Genomic DNA, 21,445 nt, shown 5'->3' with positions numbered 1-21,445 from the left:
TCAGCACCAGGGAGCTTCGGCAGCTCTGGGGCAAGGGCTGTTAGAGAGCAGAGAAGCCTTGGCAAGGCTGGCTCAGGAGATAGCCTCTTTCCTTTGCAGTCTTTGGTTGGGTTAACCCCTGATGCTCTCCTCCTTTGGAAGATAAAACACCAGAGCTAGAAGGGACCTTAGGACAGAGACTGTGAGAGCCGGAGGGATCTTAGAAAGCGCTCCAGGATGTTAGAGTTTAGAAGGGACCCTCAGAGATCATGGAACACAAGCCCCTCTTCCCACAGATGAGAAAATGTCCTCTCACCTCCCCACAGAGGGAAGCAGGGAGTTGGGGTTCAGAGGGAGAGGAGGGGACCGACTGCTCATCTTTGGGAGGAAAAACCCACTTCGCTCCCCCACCCACCGCCCAACCTAATACAGCTCTGACCTGGGGCTCCTTATTTCATTCAGATCATCAGAAGCTGGAGCGAGAGGCCCGCATCTGCCGCCTGCTGAAGCATCCAAACATTGGTAAGAGAATCTGCCCTTCCTTGCTCCCCACCAAGGTTAGAGATGACTGAGAAGGGTGGCACTTGTGGGTAAGAGGATCATATGTGGGGCTGGAGTGGGGCATCATGGGTCATGCGGACGGGGCTTGTGTTTCCTGGCCTTGTGGGTGTCGACTCCTGGACCAGAATGGGGGGGTGAGGATGGAGAGGTAATTTTGGACCCTTTGGAGGGGGGAAGGGAGGGGACTGGGTGGGGGTGGAGGGCAGCCACATTCTTTAAGAAGCAGCTGGGGGTGGGGGGGGGGAGAGAAGGCCTTTTCCGCCCAGCCTACGCCTGCCGGCAGCCTCCTTCAGAAAAGCTGTTTCAGGAAAACTCCTGAAGCTCTGAGAAAGATTAAAATAGTCCCCAAAGGGAAAAAAATTCCCAGTGTACCCCCCTCACCCCCCACACAACAAACCCACCAACAGTGATGCTGAGTCAATCTGTCATCCACCCCCACATGCACCCAGCAGCCCCTCCCCATCCCAGCTCTTCAGCAAGCCCCCAGCCCCCAAGGGGAAGGGTGAAGAGGCCATGGCGGGGCAGGGTGGTTACTTTTCTGGGGAAGGTAGGTTACCTGAAAGTGGCAAACACACCTAGATTGGCCTCACGGACTTGGAATGGGAGCCCTGGCCCTTGTCAAGTCCACTCAAGAGTGAAAACTCCCAAACTGTTTTTGGTGGCCTTGCCTCAACCTGGCAGGCTTGTGGAGGGGGCTCAGGTACAGGCCCCTCAGGCATGAATGACTTGGGCTCCCAGAGCTAGGAGGGACAATTTAGGTCATTTGATCCAAACCCTCTGACACAATCAGGCAGGGTTTGGCCATAGCCACACGGATGACACTCAGTCCCTCATCTTCCTGCTTCAAATCCAATAGTCTTTCTACCGTACCTACCCATTTGAGCAACTTAGGGATAAAGTCAGGACTAAACAGCCCCCAAGCGCAACACCCAAAGCTAACAACAGGATGACCTGGGCTGGTCTAGAGCAAGGTGAAGATAAAGCCTCTATAGTCCTCTCTTTCCACCTGTTGGAGTCAAATTCCCATCTCTGCCAATTACCTGGTCTCAACTCTCCAAACAAGGTGTCTGCACATGCTCCTGACTGATCTCTCCCCCTCTGGCCTTGAGCTATCCAGGGTGGAAGGTTTCCCTGTTGCCCAACTCACGCTTTCCCTGCACGAGTTTCTTCCCCATTTGTCCTCCAAATCTGAGATCACTCTGAGGCAGATAGAGGCAGTGTAGAATAGTGTATGGAGTCTTGGACTTGGAGTCAAGAAGATCTGGGTTCAAATCCTGCCTCCAACAATAGGTGTGTGACCCTGGGCAAGTTAATTAATCTCTTTGGGTCTCGTTCAGATTTCCTCACTTGTAAAACGAGGGGATTGGATTCCATGGATTTTAAAGGTCCCTTCCAGATCTAAATCTATGATCCTATGAGATGTCAAAATAATAAAAGATTTATATTTATATGATGCTTTCAGATTATAAAGTGCTTTTTATATATGTATATATATACATATATATGCATACACCACACACATATAAATCTCATTTGCTTTTCACAATAGCCCTGTGAGATAGGGTGCTATCCTCCCCCCCCCCCCATTTTATAGATGAAAAAAACTGAGTCTGAGTGATTTGCCTAGGGCAATACAGCTAAGTAAGTGTTTGACGCAGGATTTTTTTAATGGAGGCAACCTGGGTTAAGTGACTTACCCAGGGTCATGCAGCTAGTAAGTGCCTGAAGCCAGATTTGAACTCATGTCCTCCTGACTCTGGGGCTGATGTTCTATTCACTACACCACCTAGATGCCCTGAGGCAAGATTTGAACTCAGGTGTTCTGACTCCAAGTCCAGATTTCTTACCCTCCCAATCTTCTACTGCCTTTCTCCTCTTCTTGGTCTCTGAGATTTCAGCTTGGGAAGGTCCCTGTCAAGGCTTAATAGAAGCCAGGCAGCTAGATGGTGCAATATTGTAGACTGGTACACAGGAAGATCTTCAAAGCCTATATAAATGTCAGACCCATTATTATCATCAGTCACTAAGCCCCCCAGTGATTCAGCTAATGTTGTCTGGGTTCTGTCCTAGCCTTGCCCACTACCTCCTCAAGTTGCTGCCATAGCTCCCCTTAATGCCACTGGCTTAGTTCCTGGCTCCTCCCAGTCTCTCTCTCCTATTGTGGCTCATTCAGTCGTTCATTTAAAGATAATTATGGGGCTGGGGGTGTGGTGTAGGAGGAGACCCCTGTGTAGGCGCTATGGGGGAGGGGCCCAGGAGGAATAAGACACTTTGTATCCCCAGTGAGTTAGCTCCCCATAGGGAGGGTGAAACCCAGCAGCTGTTGTGAGGCTCAAATAAGGTCATGGATGAAAAGCACTTTGTACTTCAAGGTGCTATATAAATGGGAGTTATTATTATTATTATTAGCCTTCAGTCACGGGGCAGCAACTTGAGGAGGTAGTGGCAAGGCTAGACTTTAAGAAAGTGAAAAGAAAATGTTAACGCAAATTAAACTTAAAAGTGTGTGTGCCTACTTTTTTTGCGGGGGGGGGGGGGGGCTGTTTGTTAAACATTCCCCTGCATACTCCTGCATTGCTCTATAAACATTGTTTGAGCTCAGCAGTAGAAAGCTCAGGGAACTGAGTTATCACCAGGTGCTGACATTTTCTTTTCACTTTTTTAAAGTCTAGACAATCAAAGAAGCAAAAAAAATCAAGCCTCAATTTGTAAAGATCGATGATTTCTGAGGTATAAGTGCTTATGTTGACAATTTAACAACCGGTTCTCACAAGTCTGTTAGAGCTGGCTCCAGCACTTCTCTGGTTAAAACACACAACTAGGCTACCAAGTACAGTGAGAGAAGGACACAAAAGGAATATAAAGGGATATAGGGATCAAAAGGAAATAGGATATAGGGATCGATAGGAAATAATACAAGCTGTTATGTATAGAGAGAGTCTCTGGTTATTATGGGGATTATCTCATTTGATCCCTCATAAAGACTCTGTGAAATAACTGCCGTTCTTATGCCCAATTTCCACATAGGAAAACTGAGGCTCACAGCTGTTTAATGGGAATAAGCATTTATTAGGCTCTTACTATCTGCCAGATACTGTGCTAAATGCTTTGCAAATATCTCATTTCATCCTCACAACAACCCTGTGAGGCAGGTGAGTTATTATTATTATTTCGATTTTACAGATGAGGAAACTGAAGCAGATAGAGGTTAAGTGACTTGCCCAGGGTCACACAGCAACTAATATCCAAAGTGGAATTTCAACACAGGTCTTCCTGACTCCAGGCCCAGGGCTCTACCCTTTTTGTAGGAAATGGTATTTGAGCTGGACTCCTAAGGATGGATAGAGTGTCAATAGGTGGAAATAAAGATAGGAATGATATTCTCAGTGAATCATCATGTGAAAAAAAGATTAGACTCAGGAAATCATAGGATATGTTTGGGGCACAGTAATACAGTAGACTTTATCTGGAGGGCCAGGCCTAGACGGGTATCACAAAGGTCTTAGTGGACTTTAAAACCTTGTGAACTGGGGCAGCTAGGTGGCGCAGTGGATAGAGCACCGGCCCTGGAGTCAGGAGGACCTGAGTTCAAATCTGGCCTCAGACACTTTGACACTTACTAGCTGTGTGACCCTAGGCAAGTCACTTGACCCCAATTGCCTCACCAAAAAAAAAGAAAGAAAGAAAACCTTGTGAACTAAGACTTTGGGGATATCCTATATAGAGGACCAATGTGCCATGAAGCTAGAAAGATTGGCTGGGGTCAGGATACTCAAAGCCTTGAATGGCAGGTTGAGAAGTAGGCCTTCATTCAGTGGCTGATAGGGAGATACCAAAGGTTTCTGAACAGGGATGTGATGTGGTCAGAACTGGGTCTTTAGAAGATCCATCTGGCAGACTTTTGTAGGATGGATTGGATAGGGGGAGAGAGGAGACAGGAAGCTCAGTTAGGGGGTTATTTCTATAGTCTGAGCAAGAGGCGATTGAGGCCCGTGCTAGGAAAGGAGAGAAAAGGACAGATAAAAAAGAAACAATGAAGAGATCGAATTGCTTTGGGAGAGGAAGAAAAGAAAAAAATATGACTGAGTATTATTTGAGCCTGGGTAACTGGGGGCGTGGAGCTGGAGCCCAGAAGGGTTGCAGTGTTTGAGGGTGACAACTCCATCAGCTATTTATACCCAGAATGCACTTCCACCTCCTTTTCTCCCCCCTCCCCCTTCCCTGCTGCTTGGAGACAGGGGAGTCAGCACAGCTTCCCGAAGCTGCACAAGCAGCCTGATTACTCATTGATGGACAAGGCCATGTTGCTAGGGCATGGATCAAAGAGGACAGGGAGGAATTGTAGGCCTCCAGGGAGACCTGTGGGCAGCCAGCTCAGCAGAGAAGGGAACAGGTCTGTGAACACATTTTCTTGGGGGGAGGGGAAATAGAGCGGGTTTCCTACAAGGCATGGAATGGGACTGGAGGGACCTGAGTTGGGTAAGTAGAACCGGGACAGGTCCCCATTCTTCTGAAAAGATTCAGGGCTTCCAGCTGTACTTACTCTGACCAGCTTAGAAGGTAACATGCATTCCCCAGAGATGGGGAAGAAGAGACTGAGGTGGAAGGTTTAGGTCCTAAGGTAAATCACTTCGATCTGGAATCTCTCCAGCAGTGCGGTACAATGGATTTGGATTCAGAGCCCATGGTCCAAATCCCCTCTCTGCTTACTATCTCTGTGACCCTGGATAAGTCACTTAACCCACCTGGGCCTAGATTTCCTCTTCTATAGAATAAGAGGGCTGGATTATATGGCTTCTGAGATCCCTTATAGCTCTAATCTATGATCTTCTGGGTTGAATGCCAACTCTACCTCTTTTCTTTTCTTTTTCTTTTATTTGCGGGACAATGAGGAGGGTTAAGTGACTTGCCCAGGGTCACACAGCTAGTAAGTGTCAAGATTTGAACTCAGGTTCTCCTGAATCCAGGGCCAGTGCTTTCTCCACTGCACGACCTAGTTGCCCCTTCCAACTTTACCTCTTATTGCCTTTGTGACTTTGGACAAGTCACTCTCTGGGTTTCCTCATCGGTAAAATAAGGGGATTGGCTTAAATTCCCTCTTAACTCTAGACACATAATGCTCTGAAGAATCTTAAGAGCTTCAGAGTTGGAAGCAAGTCTTAGAAGGCATCTAGCCCAAGTTCCCACATCTCTGCTCCCTCCACCCACCCAGTGCAAGAATCTGGGTGGTTTATAATACCATAAATATCATGCTTAAGTTTCACGATCTCATCAGTGTGGGTGCATTCACCACTGATATAGATGCCAACCCCTCCCTCCTTAGGAGTAAATGCTTTAGGAGTTGCTGTAACCCAAACAAAAAGCCCTGAGGGGCAGAGGAATTTTCCTGGTTCAGTGAAACTCACCAAACTTAGCTGAAGGTTGGTCTCTGGAGGAGAGGCCTAGTCCAGCCCTGGGCCCATACCTGAGATCTTTCTGATCTGTTTTCCCTCTACCTGGTGGGGAAAGCTGGCATGGCATATGGAAAACACGCTGTGGTGGGAATAAGGGGACCTAGATTTGAATTCCAGCTTTGCTATTTATTTTTCTGGTCTCAGTCTCCTCATCTGTAAAATGAAAGGGTCGGGCTCGTTGACATCTCAAGTCTCATACAGCTCTAAATCTATAGCCTGTGGAAGGCTATGGAAAGACCTTTGAGAATTGAAGGTTCCCCCCTCCCCATGCCATTATGAAGCATCTGAGAAGGGTTTTAATTATTTTTATTTATTTATTTTTTTTTTAGTGAGGCAATGGGGGTTAAGTGACTTGCCCAGGGTCACACAGCTAGTAAGTGTTAAGTGTCTGAGGCCAGATTTGAACTCAGGTCCTCCTGACTCCAGGGCCAGTGCTCTATCCACTGCACCACCTAGCTGCCCCATGAGAAGGGTTTTAATGAAAGCATAGGGTGATAGGGTCATGGATATAGAGCTGGAAGAGACCTCAGGGGGCATCCAGTCCAACTCCTTCCTTTTAAAAATGAGGAAACTGAGGCCCATGAGTGATTTTCCCAAGGTCACGAGGGTAGTAAATAGCAGAGCTTGAATTAAATTCCAGGACCTCTGACTCCAAATTGGTCACTCATCTGTGGAGAAGAGCTATGAACTGACACCCTATTAGAGACTTTAACCTGGCTTCTTACTGGCTGTGTGACCTTGAGCACCTGGGTCACAGGTTCTCATCTATAAAATGAGGGGATTGGACTTAATGACCTCTGTAGTTCCTTCTAACTGTAAGCCTATGAGCCTATGATGTTTAAGATCCTTTTCACCTCTTAATTCTATTTGCGATCCTATGTGGTGCTATCTTTCACAAATAGGACCTAATGGGGATGCTGAGTGTTGAATCTCCAGATTTGGGGATTGGTTTATGGGGCAGGTAGGTGGCACAGAGTGCTGGACCTGGAGTCAAGAAGACCTGGGTACAAATCTAGCCTTGGACACTAGCTGTGTGACCCTGGGCAAGTCACTTAACCCTGTTTGCCTCAGTTTCCTTATCTGTCAAATGTCAAATGAAGGAAATGGCAAACCATTCCAGTATCTTTGTCAAGAAAACTCCAAATGGGGTCACAAAGTAAAAAACAACTGAATTACTCCTTACCATCTGGCCACACACACACAAACACACACACACATACACACACACACTCCACAAACACTCCTGCCTTGTCCTCCTTGCTGCTAAGGTTAAAGTTGTAATCCGTGGCCTAGGAGCAAGGCAAATCTACCTTGATCCATAACTTAGAAGCTTCGTGAGCATGGGCAAATCCCAACCTCTCTAAGCCTTGGTTCCCTCATCTATAAAGTGTACCACTTACCTCACAAGGTTGTTGTGAAGAAAGTACTTTGTAAACTTTAAAGCACTATAGAAAGATAAACTATTATTAGCACTAGCCTCCCCTTGTCTTGCTGGGCCTCTTCATCCCCATTTGTCACAAAGCAACCACTGGGAAATCCATGACCCAGCATCCAGACCTTTGGCCTTCACAGGATCAAAGAGGTCAGGGAGAAATTGTGGCCCTCCAGGGAGACTTGTGGGAAGCCACCGCAGCAGAAAAGGAGTGGTAGGGAAGAGAACATATTTTCTTAGGGGAAGGATAATAGAACTGGTTTCCTACCAGGGATGGAATTAGACTGGAGAAACCTGGGTTGGATAAGAAGTTGACAGCTGTTGTGGGTCACTCTCCTTCTGAGGCAAGGTTCAGGCTTCTAACTCAGGGAGTTGGCAAGTGTGTATTCCCAGCCTCGACTGAAGGCTTTATGGAAGGTCTGGTTTGCAGCGCCCCTGCCCTTCTGTAGTCTGGAAAGGGTTGAAAAGAGTCTAGCACACATCATGGGGAAACCCAAATCTTGGCTCTGTTCTCTGAACAACCCACAGAGTACTCCAGTACTCGTCTGTACTAGATCAGATGGTTCCTTGCTCTCTGACATCAGATCCAGCACAATTTACACACTCCTATGATCCCTTCATCCAATCCTTTCCTGGTTTCTCAGTCCAACAGGGGCTATGTATATGCTAAATAATGTTGTTGTTTTTAAATTTGTGGGAAGGTGAGGTGGGGAAAGAAAAGGACAAAACAGGGGAGGTAGAGAAAGGGGGTTTGTGGTTGTATATAACCATTTTTTAAGTACTTAGACTAGTGCCTGGCACATAGTAGGTGCTTACTAAATGCTTGTTCCCTTTTCCCTTCCTTCAGTCCGACTCCATGATAGCATATCAGAAGAAGGGCATCACTACCTGATATTTGACCTGTAAGTACCAACCAGACTTCCTTTGCTGTTGTTCACTGGTGTCAGTCCTATGATGAGCAGGGCAGTGGGCAGGCCCAGAGCAGCATAGACAGGGAAGGCAGGACTAGACAGGGTGGGTTTACCTGGCCTATTATGCATCTAGGACCCTGAGATGTTGAGAAGTGTTCCTGATTGTGGACCCAAAGGCTTCTTTTGGGGGTCTTTTATGAGGAAATAAGGGTCAAGGAAGTTGTGACTTACCCATGGTCACACAACTAGTAATGACTGGGGCAAGGTGGATTTGCTTAGCTTCAGGCTTCTTGGGGCAGCAACAAGAATTGTAGAGCTAACTGTGGTTTGGTTCTCTCTGTGTTGCCATGATTCTGTATGAGGGGCAGTGTGCGTGTGTGTGCATGTGTGTGTGTGTGTGTGTGTGTGTGTGTGTGTGTGTGTGTGTGAGAGAGAGAGAGAGAGAGAGAGAGAGAGAGAGAGAGAGAGAGAGAGAGAGAGATGCATGTAAGGTCTTCTCTTGATCATAAGGCTCACGGCCTAGTAGGTTTAGAACTAGAAAAGGCCATAGACATGAACTCAACACCCTCATTTTATAGATAAGGAAACTTAGACCAGAAGAGTTATGTGACTTGCCCACTCTCACACAGCTAGCAAGTGGTGGAGAATGGTTTTCCATTACAGGAACAAACTCCAGCCTGAAATAAACTAAAAGGGGAGGCCAGGATACAGAGAAGATTCAGCTTCAAGGAGGGAGGGGACTGTGCTCTTTTCAGTATCATGAAAAAATGTTTTCCCTGAGCTGTGAACCTTGTTTGCTCTGCTGGTTCACCAGGGAGTACTAGTATCACAGGGGAGGCGATAGGACTGGGCCCCAGAGGTAAAAAAGAGAGGAGAACCCTTTCCTGGTACCATGAGATTGTGTGTGCAGGTGTTTCCAAACATGCTGAAGACTGCATTCAGCCAGTGAGTAGATTTAAGAAAGAGAGGGACTGCAGCCCTTGCTTCAAGTAGGGAGACTGGCCCCATCTGTGTCTGCTGCTCCAGAGAGCTTGAGGAGGCAGAGAGAGAGGAGGAAGCAGGTGGACTTGGCATAGTTTTGGCTCTCTTGCTGTCTATCCCTCTTTGTGTGTTCTCCTGTGCTTGGCCCTGGTGGGGAGTTAGAAGAGAGACACAAAGAGAGAGAGAGACAGAGACAGAGACAGAGACAGAGACAGAGACAGAGAGAGACAAAGAAAGAGACACAGAGAGAGACAGAGACAGAGGCTCAGGATTGGGGTCTGGGCTGGTTTGCTAGAGACTGCTTTTGCTTTTAGTGTGTGGGGCCTAGGAGGGCAGCCAGTGCTGCTTGAGGATGACTGACCCCATGTCTTCCTCACTTTCAGCGTCACAGGTGGGGAGCTGTTTGAAGACATTGTGGCCCGGGAATACTACAGTGAGGCTGATGCCAGGTGAGTGTGAGGGAAGCAGTGTTGATTGGCTTCAGCCTGACCTCAGGAGACTGGAGCCTCAGATGTCTTGTGGGAGGCACATCTCCTGCCCATGTAGGCCTCAGCATCCTCCCAGGATCCTGTATCTCTGGTGACTAGAACTCGTGTCCCAGGGCTGATGCTGCCCAGCCAAGCCTCTGCTCTGAGTATCTTCTGTCAGTCAGTCTGCCTTGTCCAAGTGAGAAGATAACCTTGAACAGGCCATTAGGGCCTTCATGCATGAATGGCCCCACACAGAATGTGTCCCCCGTCTGATTCTGTCCGGAGTGTCTGACCTGCTCACCTCTTCTTCTCCATAGTCACTGCATCCAGCAAATCCTAGAGGCTGTACTGCACTGTCACCAGATGGGTGTAGTGCACCGAGACCTGAAGGTGAGCCGGGGAAGAAGGTGGGTGGGGTGGGGTGGGAGCCCTGGGTATGAGCCCAGACTCCAGGGTGTGCGAGCTGCTAGTACCTCCCTGGAGTGGTTCATGAAGAGGATGTGGCAGCACACGAATCTCCATATTGATGAGTTAGGGCAGGGACTTCCCCAGTTAAGCCTGAAGTGTCTCACTCTACAGTGTCTGAAAGCTGGCAGGAGGGCCTCCCAGGTCAGGCAGCTTCTGGTGGCCCTGTCTCTGGGGGCCAGGCTCCAGAGGGCTATGCATGCTGGAGGTTCCTGCTGTACTGGGAGCTTCCTGTGCCTCAGCTGGCCAGCACTGCTTGAGCTGACTGGGGAGGAAGAACTTTGGAGACAGTTGTAGTTGTGACAGAGACCGAGCGGAGCTAGCCCAGTCCCTCCCTGAGGAGTGTCCCTTCTGCAGCTCCCTACCAGGGGATCATGCAGCTTCCTCCCGAGGATGCTTAGGGGCAGCCGATTTCCCCTTTTGGACAGTTTTTCTTCCATCTAGCTGAGATGAGTCTTCTCTCTAACTTCCACCCCATTAATTCCAGTTCTGCCCTCTTGGGCCAGGCAGCAGTCTGCAGTCATGTGCCTTCTGGCTTGTTGGCCCAGGCATGAGGGAAAAGAGAGGAAATGGATTCAGTGAGTCATTATCATTGGAGCATGAATTTAGAGCTGGAAGGGGCCTGAGAATTCCTTAGCCTAACCCCCTTATCTGATGGGGGAGGAGACTAAAGGCCCAACGGGGATGACTGCTGTGTGCAAAGTCTCACACGGTGGCAGAGCTAAGGTTTAAACCTAGGTCTGCTGAGCCCCAATCTGGCACTGTCTCTACTATATGACCCTCACACAGTACTCTGGATTCTCAGTAACCTAGGGCCTATAACATAAAATTACAGACACAGACTCTTTAGGGTTGAAAGGGTCCTCGGAGGTCAGTCGGTCCAGTCTGTCACTGTTTGTTCTTGTTGAGTTGTTTCAGTCGTATCTGACTCTCTGTGACCCCATTTGGGTTTTGTTTTTTGTTTTTTTTGCAAAGATACTGGAGCAGTTTGCCTTCTCCAGCTCATTTTACACATGAGGAACCTGAGGCAAACAGAGTTAAATGACTTGTCAGGGTCACACAACTAATAAGTGTCTGAGGCCCAATTTGAACTCAGGCCCTTCTGACTCTAGGGCTGGCACTCTATCCACTTTACCACTTAGACACCCCATATCTTCTATAGCATATCTATTTGAGTACCTCCAATGACAAGGAGCTCACTACTTGATGAGACAGTTTGTTCAATTATTGCATAATGCTTGTTGTTAGAAAGCCTTTTTTAATATTGAATTTCATTTTGCCTACCTGAAACTTCTGCCCATTTGTTCTAGTTCTTCCCACTGGGGATAAGCAAGCCAAGTCTGATCATATCACAGCCCATCAGATACTTAAAGACAGTGGTTATGACCTCTCCAATCTCTTCTTCCCTACCCCAACCCCCTACCATGCCCCATGTGCTCTCTTCTTCAGGCTAAATATCTCTAGACCTTTTCATTGATCTTTTTAGGTCATGGGTCCTAACTCTGATACATCCATTTGACCTTGGGCTAGTCACTTAACTTCCATGAGCCTCAGTATCCTCAACTGTAAAATGAATATATTAGAAACTAATCTTGGTGTCAGTGTGAGATGTTGGTCGATGTGCTTTCCAGTTTTTCCAAAATGAGAGTGTGGGACTAGATGACCCGTGAGATCTCTTCTATCCTTAGAAATTCGATTCTCTGATCCTAGTTTAAAGATCTCTCCCATCCTAGTTGCCCTCTTGTGGAAACACACTACTGCTCAATATTTCTCTTACACTGTGGTTCCCAGACTGGATAAGAATGTCGGTGCTGGATTGTGTTGATTGTTGCGAGTGAGCCCAGGGCTTCCCTGATAGCCACATTGTCTGGGTGTGCCCCCTTAAAGAGCTCGGGTTAGGAGACAGAGCCAATGAGAATGAAGAGCCCTCCCACCAGTTCCATTCCCCTGTATTTTAAGCCTGTTGCTCAGGAGCAGGAATGAAGAAAAGGCAGCTCAAATTTAGGCCACTTCAGAGAGATAATTAGGGGCACATTCATCAAACCAGGGCACCTCCGGCACCAGGAGTGGAGACTCTTTGGGAACACTGTCCTGGGAGAATGAATGAGCCATTAGTGAGTTGAAGCAGACTGGGACTATATTTAGCTGAGGCAGGTCTATCTTTGGGCAGCTGGAAGGTCAGCTTTGGTCCACTCAGGAGCCCAGAAGACAAAATCAGAAATCAACCACTGAGAAATTATATATCAACCGCTTGGGCTGAAAAAACCATTCCCAAAAGTAAAAGGGGAAAGTGTCTCAATGAGAAATCTGACTAACATTCAATTCTCAAGACAGCTTATGTCACCTCTTAAGGGTCTAAGACTTTTGGCTTACCCCTCCAGAATCCAGAGCTGTTGATGAATGAAAGGAGGTACTCTTAGGCCAGGTGATGGCTGGTAGACCTGTGGTTGCGTGCTAGGCCATGGGAATGACAAATACTAGCTGTGCCTAGTGGAGAGAGAGTCTCCCAGAATCTCATTTGGCCAGTATTTTGGGGCTGATTGAGGATCAGGAACAATGTAATCAGTAATGATAGAAATAGAGATGATAGGGGCAGCAATGATGACTACAGTTATGATGGATATAGTAACGATAAATGAAGGCAGAGATGATGAGGATAGTAGTGGTAGAAGTAGAGATTATGGAGGCAGTAATGGTGGGGACAGGAATGATGGAGAGAGGAATGAAATGGTGTAATATAGTGGAAAGAATCTCAGTGACCTCGTCTGGAAAATGGGAATTATAATACTCTACCTATTTTGAAAGGTTGTTTTGAATAAAGTGCTTTGCAAACCTTTAAGTGTTATATAAATGGAGGTTATTATTAGGAGAGAAATAGTTATGATAGAGGCAGTGATAACAGAAGTAGGGATGGCAGAGGTTGTGATGATGGAATTTGTGAAAATGAATACAAGTGTGATGGAGTCAGTAGTGATGGAGGACTTGATGATGGAAGAAGAGATGATGGGGGCAGTATTGATAGAAGTGGCAGTAATGTTGGAGAATAGAGCAAGTGATAATAAAGAGAGTTAAGATAGGGGCGGTACAATGATGATAGCTGACACTTATGTAGTGTTTTAAGGTTTACAAAGCACTTTACATACATTCTCTGATCTGAACTCCACAACAACTCTTTGAGGTAGGTTCTCTAGGTAGTATGATTCCCACTTGACAGATGAGAAAACAGAGACTTAGGTTAAGTAATTTGCTCATGGTCATAGTGCTGTTGTCATTCAGTCACTTTCAGTTTTGTCTAACTCTTTGTGTGACCCCATGTAAGATTTTCTTGGCAAAAGTTACTGGAGTGGTTTTCCACTTTCCCTTCTCCAGATCATTTACAGATGAGGAAACCAAGGCAAAAAGGTTTAACTCACTTGCTCAGGGTCACATGGCTAATAAGTATCTGAGGCCAGATTTGAACTCAGGAAGATGAATCTTCCTTACTCCAGACCCAGCGCTCTATCCACTGAGCCACCTAGACTGCCCAAGGGTCATAGAACTAGTAAGTATCAAAATCAGGAGTTGAAGTTAAGATCTCTGACTACAGGTTCAGAAACTCTATCTCAATGGAGTCACCAATGATCAACGGGAGTAATGACAGAGGTACATCTCCTGAATCCCAACTGACCTTACATATATATGTATGTATGTAGTATTAGGGGGCAGCTAGGTGGGATACAGTGGATAAAAGTGGATAAAAAGCACTGACCTGGATTCAAGAAGAACTGAGTTCAAATTTGGCCTCAGACACTTGACACTTACTAGCTGTGTGACTCTGAGCAAGTCACTTAACTCTCATTGCCCCGCAAAAAAAAGGACTAGTTATATTTATATATTGTCCAGAGCTCTACATCAGTCCCATGACCCCAGGAAGCTGCAGATGCAGGGGCCATGTGAACAAACCATTCTGCAGGCAGTTTACTCTTCTGCATACTATGCTACTACTCATAGCCAATAGTAACTGGGGCAGATTCACAGGGGTTTAATCCCAGGAGCTAAGAGTTCTGCCTTAGATTCCTCTCTGGATACTGATCCAGCCATTTTTCTTCTGACTCCAACAGATTTCTCTGGCTGAAAAGCACTATCCATTACCATCCTTGAGAGCCACTGAATTGCTGTGTGACCTTCTGCAAGTTAATTTTTGCTTCTAATAGGCTTCAGTTTTTCTAAATATAAAATAATGGGGTTGGATTAGATAGTCTCTCAAGTCTCTTCCAGCTCTGTAATTTTAGTAGTCTGTGATGGTTGGGGGAATAGCCCCATGCCTGTCACTGGGGCAATGAGAGGGGGTGACTTTTAGACTCACTTCAGAGTACATTTGGTCTTAGTGAATGGAGAGAGGATGCTTCAAAGGGCAAACTCCAGGGGAAGGCCAGGGTATTTGAGGGAAAACATCTATAGACGTTCATAAGTACAAGGGTGGAAGTTCTAGTGGAGGAGAATACTGAATACTGAACTTCTCCTCCTCCTCCTCCTCCTCCTCCTTCACCTTCTCCTTCTCCTTCTCCTTCACCTTCTCCTTCTCCTTCTCCTTCTCCTTCTCCTTCTCCTTCTCCTTCTCCTTCTCCTTCTCCTTCTCCTTCTCCTTCTCCTTCTCCTTCTCCTCTTCTCCTTCTCCTTCTCCTTCTCCTTTCCCTCTTCTTCTTCTTTTCTTCTCGGGGGAAATGAGGGTTAATGTGACTTGCCCAGGGTCATACATCTAGTAAGTGTCAAGTGGTTTTGAGGTCATATTTGAATCAGGTCCTCCTGAATCCAGGGCCAGTGCTTTATCCACGGCGCCACCTAGCGGCCCCGACCAGGTACTGCACTTCTTGGAAAAGGAGAAATAATGTCCTGGGTATTAATGAATACCAGGTATCATGGTCTGGATGGAATATCTAGAAGGAGGTGAAAGCAAGGAATATGCCCATTTCTCTTCCTTTCTATGTGTCCCAGGGGCTTAGGAAAAGGTACACCCAATTGTGGGAGGTGGCAGCTGGGGTCTTCTGATAAAAACTAGTTTACCTTATAGAAATTAAGAAATTCGGGCAGGTGGGGCTTGTTAGCCTTGGCAGGCAACCCGCCTAGCGGGAAGGAAACCCTGATTTTAAACCTCCGCTGTGCCTTGTGGCTATACCCATATATGGGAAAGGCTTCTTGAGTTAACCCCGAGGAAAAATCAGGAGTCAGAGTCCCTTTAGGCAGTTGGATGTTGGACATCACATCCCTCTGGCAACTCCTGCGGTGGCACTGGTGCCAAACTGTATTGCCTCTGCCTCTCCTTTGGATCCACCAATGTCGCAGAGAGGGAAAAACCTGCTGCATGGGCAACAGCTTGTTTTCCCATATGATCTGCCCAGGCCAGTGCCCTGGAGAAGACACTCCAGCTATGGGTAGATACAACACGGGCTGCAGCAGTTACCGGTTATAAGTCACTCAGGAGCTGCGGCTCCCGTATCAGACTGCACAGCCACACTGTGGCCTGTGGCTCTTCAAGGCGCTGATCCATGGTCGTCCGCGACTGGTGGAGGCCTACTACTACCTTAAGAAACAAAAAAAGTGGAATTAACCCAAGACAATGGGAAGTTTGTTAGCAGTAGCACAGAAATTCTAAAAGGGCATAGTAGACGAGCAATATGGGAATGCTGAAGGGTAGGGCTGAGGGGGTAGGGGATGAAGGATTGTGGATTGGTAGGTAGCAGGGGAAGGGAGATTTTGTCTAGGAAGACTATAATTCTGATTCCCATGGGGTTTATAAAGGAGGAGAAAATAATTTGCTAGCCATTGCATGGATTTTCTCCCTCCCTCCCTGAAAACTCAGTCTGCCCTGGGTGCTAGAATTCCTAGTTATAGCTCTGGGTATATATGATACCAGATATGGACCCCAGAGACATTTTCTGTTTGGGTGATTTCATTGGACAACAACTTTAATTCCAACAAATGTCTATTAAATGCTTCTCTGAGCACTGTGTTGGGTACTGGGAGAAACAATTTAAGTAAGAGTTTTAAAAGTAGGTAAAGTAATAAATTAATAAGTACTTGTTATGTACCAGACACTGTGTTAAGTGCTGGGGATACAAATATTTTTAAAATGAAACAATCCCAATTTTCAACAAATAAATAATGCATAGTCCTTACCCTCATGAAGTTCATGAGTTGGGGGGTGGGGTAGGTATCTACATAGATAATACAAAATGAGACATAATAAGCATGTTTTAGTCACCAGACAAACTGCTCTACAAGGTCTGAGGGGAAAGGTCATTTATTGCTCAAGAGTGATGAGGGACAACTTCTTGGAGGAGGTGGCATCACATTTCCAAGACGGAAGATTAAAGGAGGCATCAACTGATGCTGTGGGTGGTGTGGGTGGTTTTTCTAGCCTTCCTTACCTATGTAGATGATCCTTCTTGAAGCCTCAAGCTTGAAATCAGAGCCTTGAGTGTAATTTTTTTAGTCTATATGACTCCCTTTTGGTCCTTTCTCTCACCCTCCCTTCTGTCTGCTTTTCTCCTCCAAGGTTACTCTCTATCTACTCATTGTGGTGTACTTACATTTACTTACCTGTTGTCTCACTTAGACCATAAGCTCCTCAAGGCCGGGGCCTGGTTTTGCTTTTCTTGGTATCCCAGCACTTAGCAAGTGTCTGACAGATGGGAAGTGCTTAATAAATGCTTGGTGTCTGACTGCCTGCCTCTCCCTTCATGCCCTCTCCTGTGAAGCCTGAGAACCTGCTCCTGGCATCAAAGCTGAAGGGGGCTGCGGTGAAGTTGGCTGGACTTTGGCCTGGCCATTGAGGTGGAAGGGGAGCAGCAGGCGTGGTTCGGTGAGTGGGCACTGGAGGAAGGATCGAATTGGTGTGTCTGTAAAGGGGTGTGGGTTAGGAGGGCCTTCTCACCTCTCCCCTCCCCACCTCTGCCTACCCTAAAATGGGAGGCTTCAGAAAGAAGGCAAAGGATCTGAAGGCTCCCACGATCTGGCCAGGGCCCAGGAAGCAAATCGCAGCACCCCGACCAACTCAGTCGTCTCAGCTGCTACCATCTCCTCTGGTCCCTGCTGTCAGAATAGATTCCTGAGGTCTTTGCAATAACTTTGTAATAACTTCTCCCATTGGTATACCACTTTATTCTTTTCAAAGTGCTTTCATATCCAGTCTCAGGGGATCCTCACAATAGCCCTGTGAGGTAGGTCATACAAGCAAGACTATCCCATTTTATAGAGGAGAAAACAGTCCTATAGAAGGGGAAAGACTCGCTGAAGGCCCCACAGTGAGTCGGTGGTAAAGCTGGAGCTAGAACCCCAGTTTTCTGAATCGAATACAGTGTTCTACCACAGTGTGGGGAATAGCAAATTTGAAGTAGGGCAGATGCCTAGGCCCCAGCTTAGCCCTCCAAGTTCCATTTAGCTAAGATCAAGGACAAATCTGTTCCTAACGGCAGAATGGCTATCACGGAGGATCTCCTCTCCTCCTGCATTGGTTCTTTCCCCCATACACTGTGACAGTATTCACTACCACCAAAACAGAGATGGAAAAGAAACTCAGAAGGGAAATGATGTCATTCTCTGTACTTTTGATTTCCCTTTCCCTAGCACATTCTGTCATTCATGAACAGGCCGAGACTTCACAGCTACAATTTTTGATGGCCGAGCACAACCTGATATCAAGCTCTGAGAATACTTCTGAAGGTTGGGGGTGGGGGCAGAGAGTAAACTTCTTCAGTAGGGAATGTCTCCGACATCAAAGATTTGGGAGTTTTATTTTATAAGTAATACGGAGCCAGTGAAAGTTTTGAGCAGGGCAGTGACAAGGTCAGAGCTGTATGTTAGGTATGTACAGGAGGATTGACAAGAGTCTGAAGGAAGGGAGAGCAGTTAAGAGGTTATTGTTGGGGCAGCTAGATGGCGCAGTGGATAGAGCACCGGCCCTGGAGTCAGGAGTACCTGAGTTCAAATCCGGCCTCAGACACTTAACACTTACTAGCTGTGTGACCCTGGGCAAGTCACAACTCCAATTGCCTCACTAAAAAAAAAAAAAAAAGAGGTTATCGTAATAGTCTAAGTATTAAGTAACACGGGAATAAATGAGGGTGATAAGCACGGGAATGGAAAGAAGTCACTGCTAGTTCATCCTTCATAGTCTTAGTAGAACCTTTCTTAGGCTATAAGATGAAATCATCCATCTGTGTTTGTTTGTTTGTTTTTGTCTGCGGGGAACAGGTTTTGCAGGGACACCAGGATACCTCTCTCCAGAAGTTCTCCGAAAGGACCCATATGGAAGCCTGTGGATCTTTGGGCATGTGGTAAGTTTAACCTTTGGAATAAAAGCATTAAAAGTCAAAGAAATCATGTTGTCAGAGCTCTCTGGCCTAGCCTATGATGGACCAGGTGAGTGACTGCTATACCCTGGCTTATGACAGCAAAGATATCCAGGTAACGCAGAGGGTTTCAGGTACCAACAAAGCCACCCACAGAATCCAGAGAGTGCCAGATGATCTTCCCATGTTGTCTGGATGCGTTCATGAGCTCCATGTCCCCCCACCTGTTCTTCTTGTCAGAACCCCACTTGGAGGAATGTCATAATACTAGCAATAATAGCTAGCATTTATTAAACACCTACCATGTGCCAGGCACTATGCTAAGCACTTTACAAATATTTTCTCATTTGAACCTCACAACAGACTTGTGAGGTAGGTGCTATTTTTGTCCTCATTTTATAATTGAAGAAACTGAGGCAAAGATTTGCCTAAATTTAGACAATTAGTAAGTTTCTGAGACTGAATTCAAACTCAGGTCTTCCTGACTCCGGGCCCAGTGCTCTATCCATTGCACCACCTAGCTGCCTCAGGGGCTAACTCCAGGAGAACACCATGCCACGTGTGCATTCTATGTCCCCATGGGTCATTATTGTACCTAGCACAACCTCCTAGGGAGGGTGTGTAAGGAAGGAGGCATTCATGATAATTCAAATAATGTGTCAGTTTTAACCTTCTCTCTGTGGGCCAGGAAGCTGCTCACCAAAGCCGTGTGGACAATTGTAGTTGTCCAGGTCCCAGGAGTCCAGGGGCCGCCATACAGGCACCCTTGTGATCTATTGGTGGTAGGAGGAGCACAAACTTCTTTTTCCTAAAAGTCCTGTTAGCTGTCCATGTGTCTATGACAGGGAGGTGTGCCCAAGTCTGCCAATGCAAGCAGACTAAATGAATCCCTGTGATTCCCCCAGAGCCTCCACATTCCCTTCCTGCCCTTTTCCCTACTTGCCATGCCAGCCAGATGATGGTTCCTTCCCTATCGTTACTTTTTCAGCAACCTCTATTATTAGTACTGTTACCATCTTCATTCGTTCGTTCAATAAACATTTCTTGAGCACTTTGGTTGTTATCGTTGTTCAGTTGGTTTCTAGTCCTGTCCAACTCTTTGTGATCCCATGGGCTTTTCTTGGCAAAGAAAAGGAGTGGTTGGCCATTTCCTTCTCCATCTTGAGCCACTTGCTGTGTTTAAAGCCTGGGGGAGATCTGAGGATAAATAAGTGTGCTATGTTCTGGAACTTACTCTAGTCAAGGAGATATGCACACATAAATAGCTGGAGTCCTAAGGCAGGAGATGGTAGCTGACAAAATGAGAGATACAGCTCATCAGTGCTAGAATTCAGACAAGGAGGAAGGAGAGACCCTCTTTGGTGTGATTTGACAAGTGTCATGGAGGAAGAGGTTTTGATCTGAATTCTGATAGTTGAGGATGGAGAGAGTAGGGAAGACATTGCAAGCAGAGGAACGATATGAGCAAAGATGTCCTGGCAGGAGAGCACAGATGATATTCGGGGAATGGTGAGGTGACCAGTTTGACTAGAGCATAGCTTTTTTTTTTTTTTTTTTTTTTATTTTTTTTTTTAGTGAGGTAATTAGGGTTAAGTGACTTGCCCAGGGGTCACACAGCTAGTAAGTGTTAAGTATCTGAGGCCGGATTTGAACTCAGGTACTCCTGACTCCAGGGCCAGTGCTCTATCCACTGCGCCACCTAGCTGCCCCTAGAGCATAGCTTTTAACAGGAAGAATGGTAGGAGTTAAAGCTGGAAGGAAAGGTTAGGATCATGGTGGTAGAAGGCTTGAAACGCCAGACTAAGGAGTTTAAGATTTGGTTCTGTAAGCAATAGAGAGCTGTTTAAGATTTTTGAGCAAAGGAGTAACAAAGGATCACGGGATTTAGAGATGAAAAAATATTTGGAAACCATGTTGTCTATCCATTTCATTTTTCAGACGAGAGAACCGAGGGCCGGGTTTTTAGGGACATTATCATAACTTTAGGAAGATTATTTTGTTATATTGTGTGTCATTATATTATACATATTATATATTATCATATTATATATTATATATTAGATGGACTAGATGATGGGCCAGATGAAAAAGACCGTGGAGGCAGGTAGACTGGCAAGAGGCTATAGGGATAGTCCAAATATGAAGAAATCAGGTCCTAAACTAGGGTGACAGCAGTGGGAATGGAAAGAAAGGGATAAATACAAAAGAAATTATGAAGGAAGAGTGAACAGGTTTTGGTGACTGATTTGGTTTGTGAGGTCAGGGAGGAATTGTCAACGATGACTCAGGTTTTGAGTCTGAGTGTCTGGGAGAATAAAGGTGCCATTGGCAGAAATAGGAAATAGAGAGGGAAGAATGGATTATAGAAGGAAGGTAATGAATCCAACTTTAAAGGTAATGAACTTGAGATCTCAGGATATCTTGGTGGGGATGTCTAGCAGTTGCCTGGAAATTTGAGTCTCGAGCCTGAGAGAAAATTCTAGGCTGGAAGGTCTAGTTTAGGGAATCATCTTTATGGAGATCACAGATAATAAGATTTAGAATTTGGGGAGAAAGCTAGGTGGCCAAGTGATAAAGCACCAGCCCTGGATTCAGGAGGACCTGAGCTCAAAATTAACCTCAGATACTTGATACTTACTAGCTGCTGTGACCCTGGGCAAGTCACTTAACCCTCATTGCCCCACCAAAACAAACAAACAAAAAAGATTAGAATTGGAAGTGTCCTTAGTTATTGTCTAGTCTATCCCTTTGTTTTACAGAGGAGTAAACTGAGGCCATAGAAAGAAGGGGATTGACTCAACACCTCAGAGACAGTAGTCCTCTGGCATCAATTTCAGGACTCTTTCCACTTCACTTAATCAGG

The 21,445-nt window shown here is 46.2% G+C and overlaps 1 protein-coding gene across 1 annotated transcript in view; it reads left to right on the top strand.

Annotated features, from left to right (window-relative positions):
- CAMK2A (calcium/calmodulin dependent protein kinase II alpha) overlaps positions 1-21,445 on the top strand; it is an 87,994-nt gene that overhangs the window by 23,343 nt on the left and 43,206 nt on the right. Inside the window, 8 exon segments of the mRNA XM_043982793.1 lie at positions 442-501; positions 8,273-8,327; positions 9,701-9,766; positions 10,105-10,177; positions 16,990-17,043; positions 17,045-17,093; positions 18,485-18,541; positions 18,544-18,567. Of these exon segments, the coding sequence (XP_043838728.1) occupies positions 442-501; positions 8,273-8,327; positions 9,701-9,766; positions 10,105-10,177; positions 16,990-17,043; positions 17,045-17,093; positions 18,485-18,541; positions 18,544-18,567 (438 nt within the window).

The sequence above is a fragment of the Dromiciops gliroides genome, chromosome 2 (genome assembly GCF_019393635.1).
Source record: "Dromiciops gliroides isolate mDroGli1 chromosome 2, mDroGli1.pri, whole genome shotgun sequence".
Taxonomy (NCBI): Eukaryota; Metazoa; Chordata; class Mammalia; order Microbiotheria; family Microbiotheriidae; genus Dromiciops; species Dromiciops gliroides.
The sequence above is the reverse complement of the archived record's forward strand: the minus strand, read 5'-3'. Positions and strand labels throughout refer to the sequence as shown.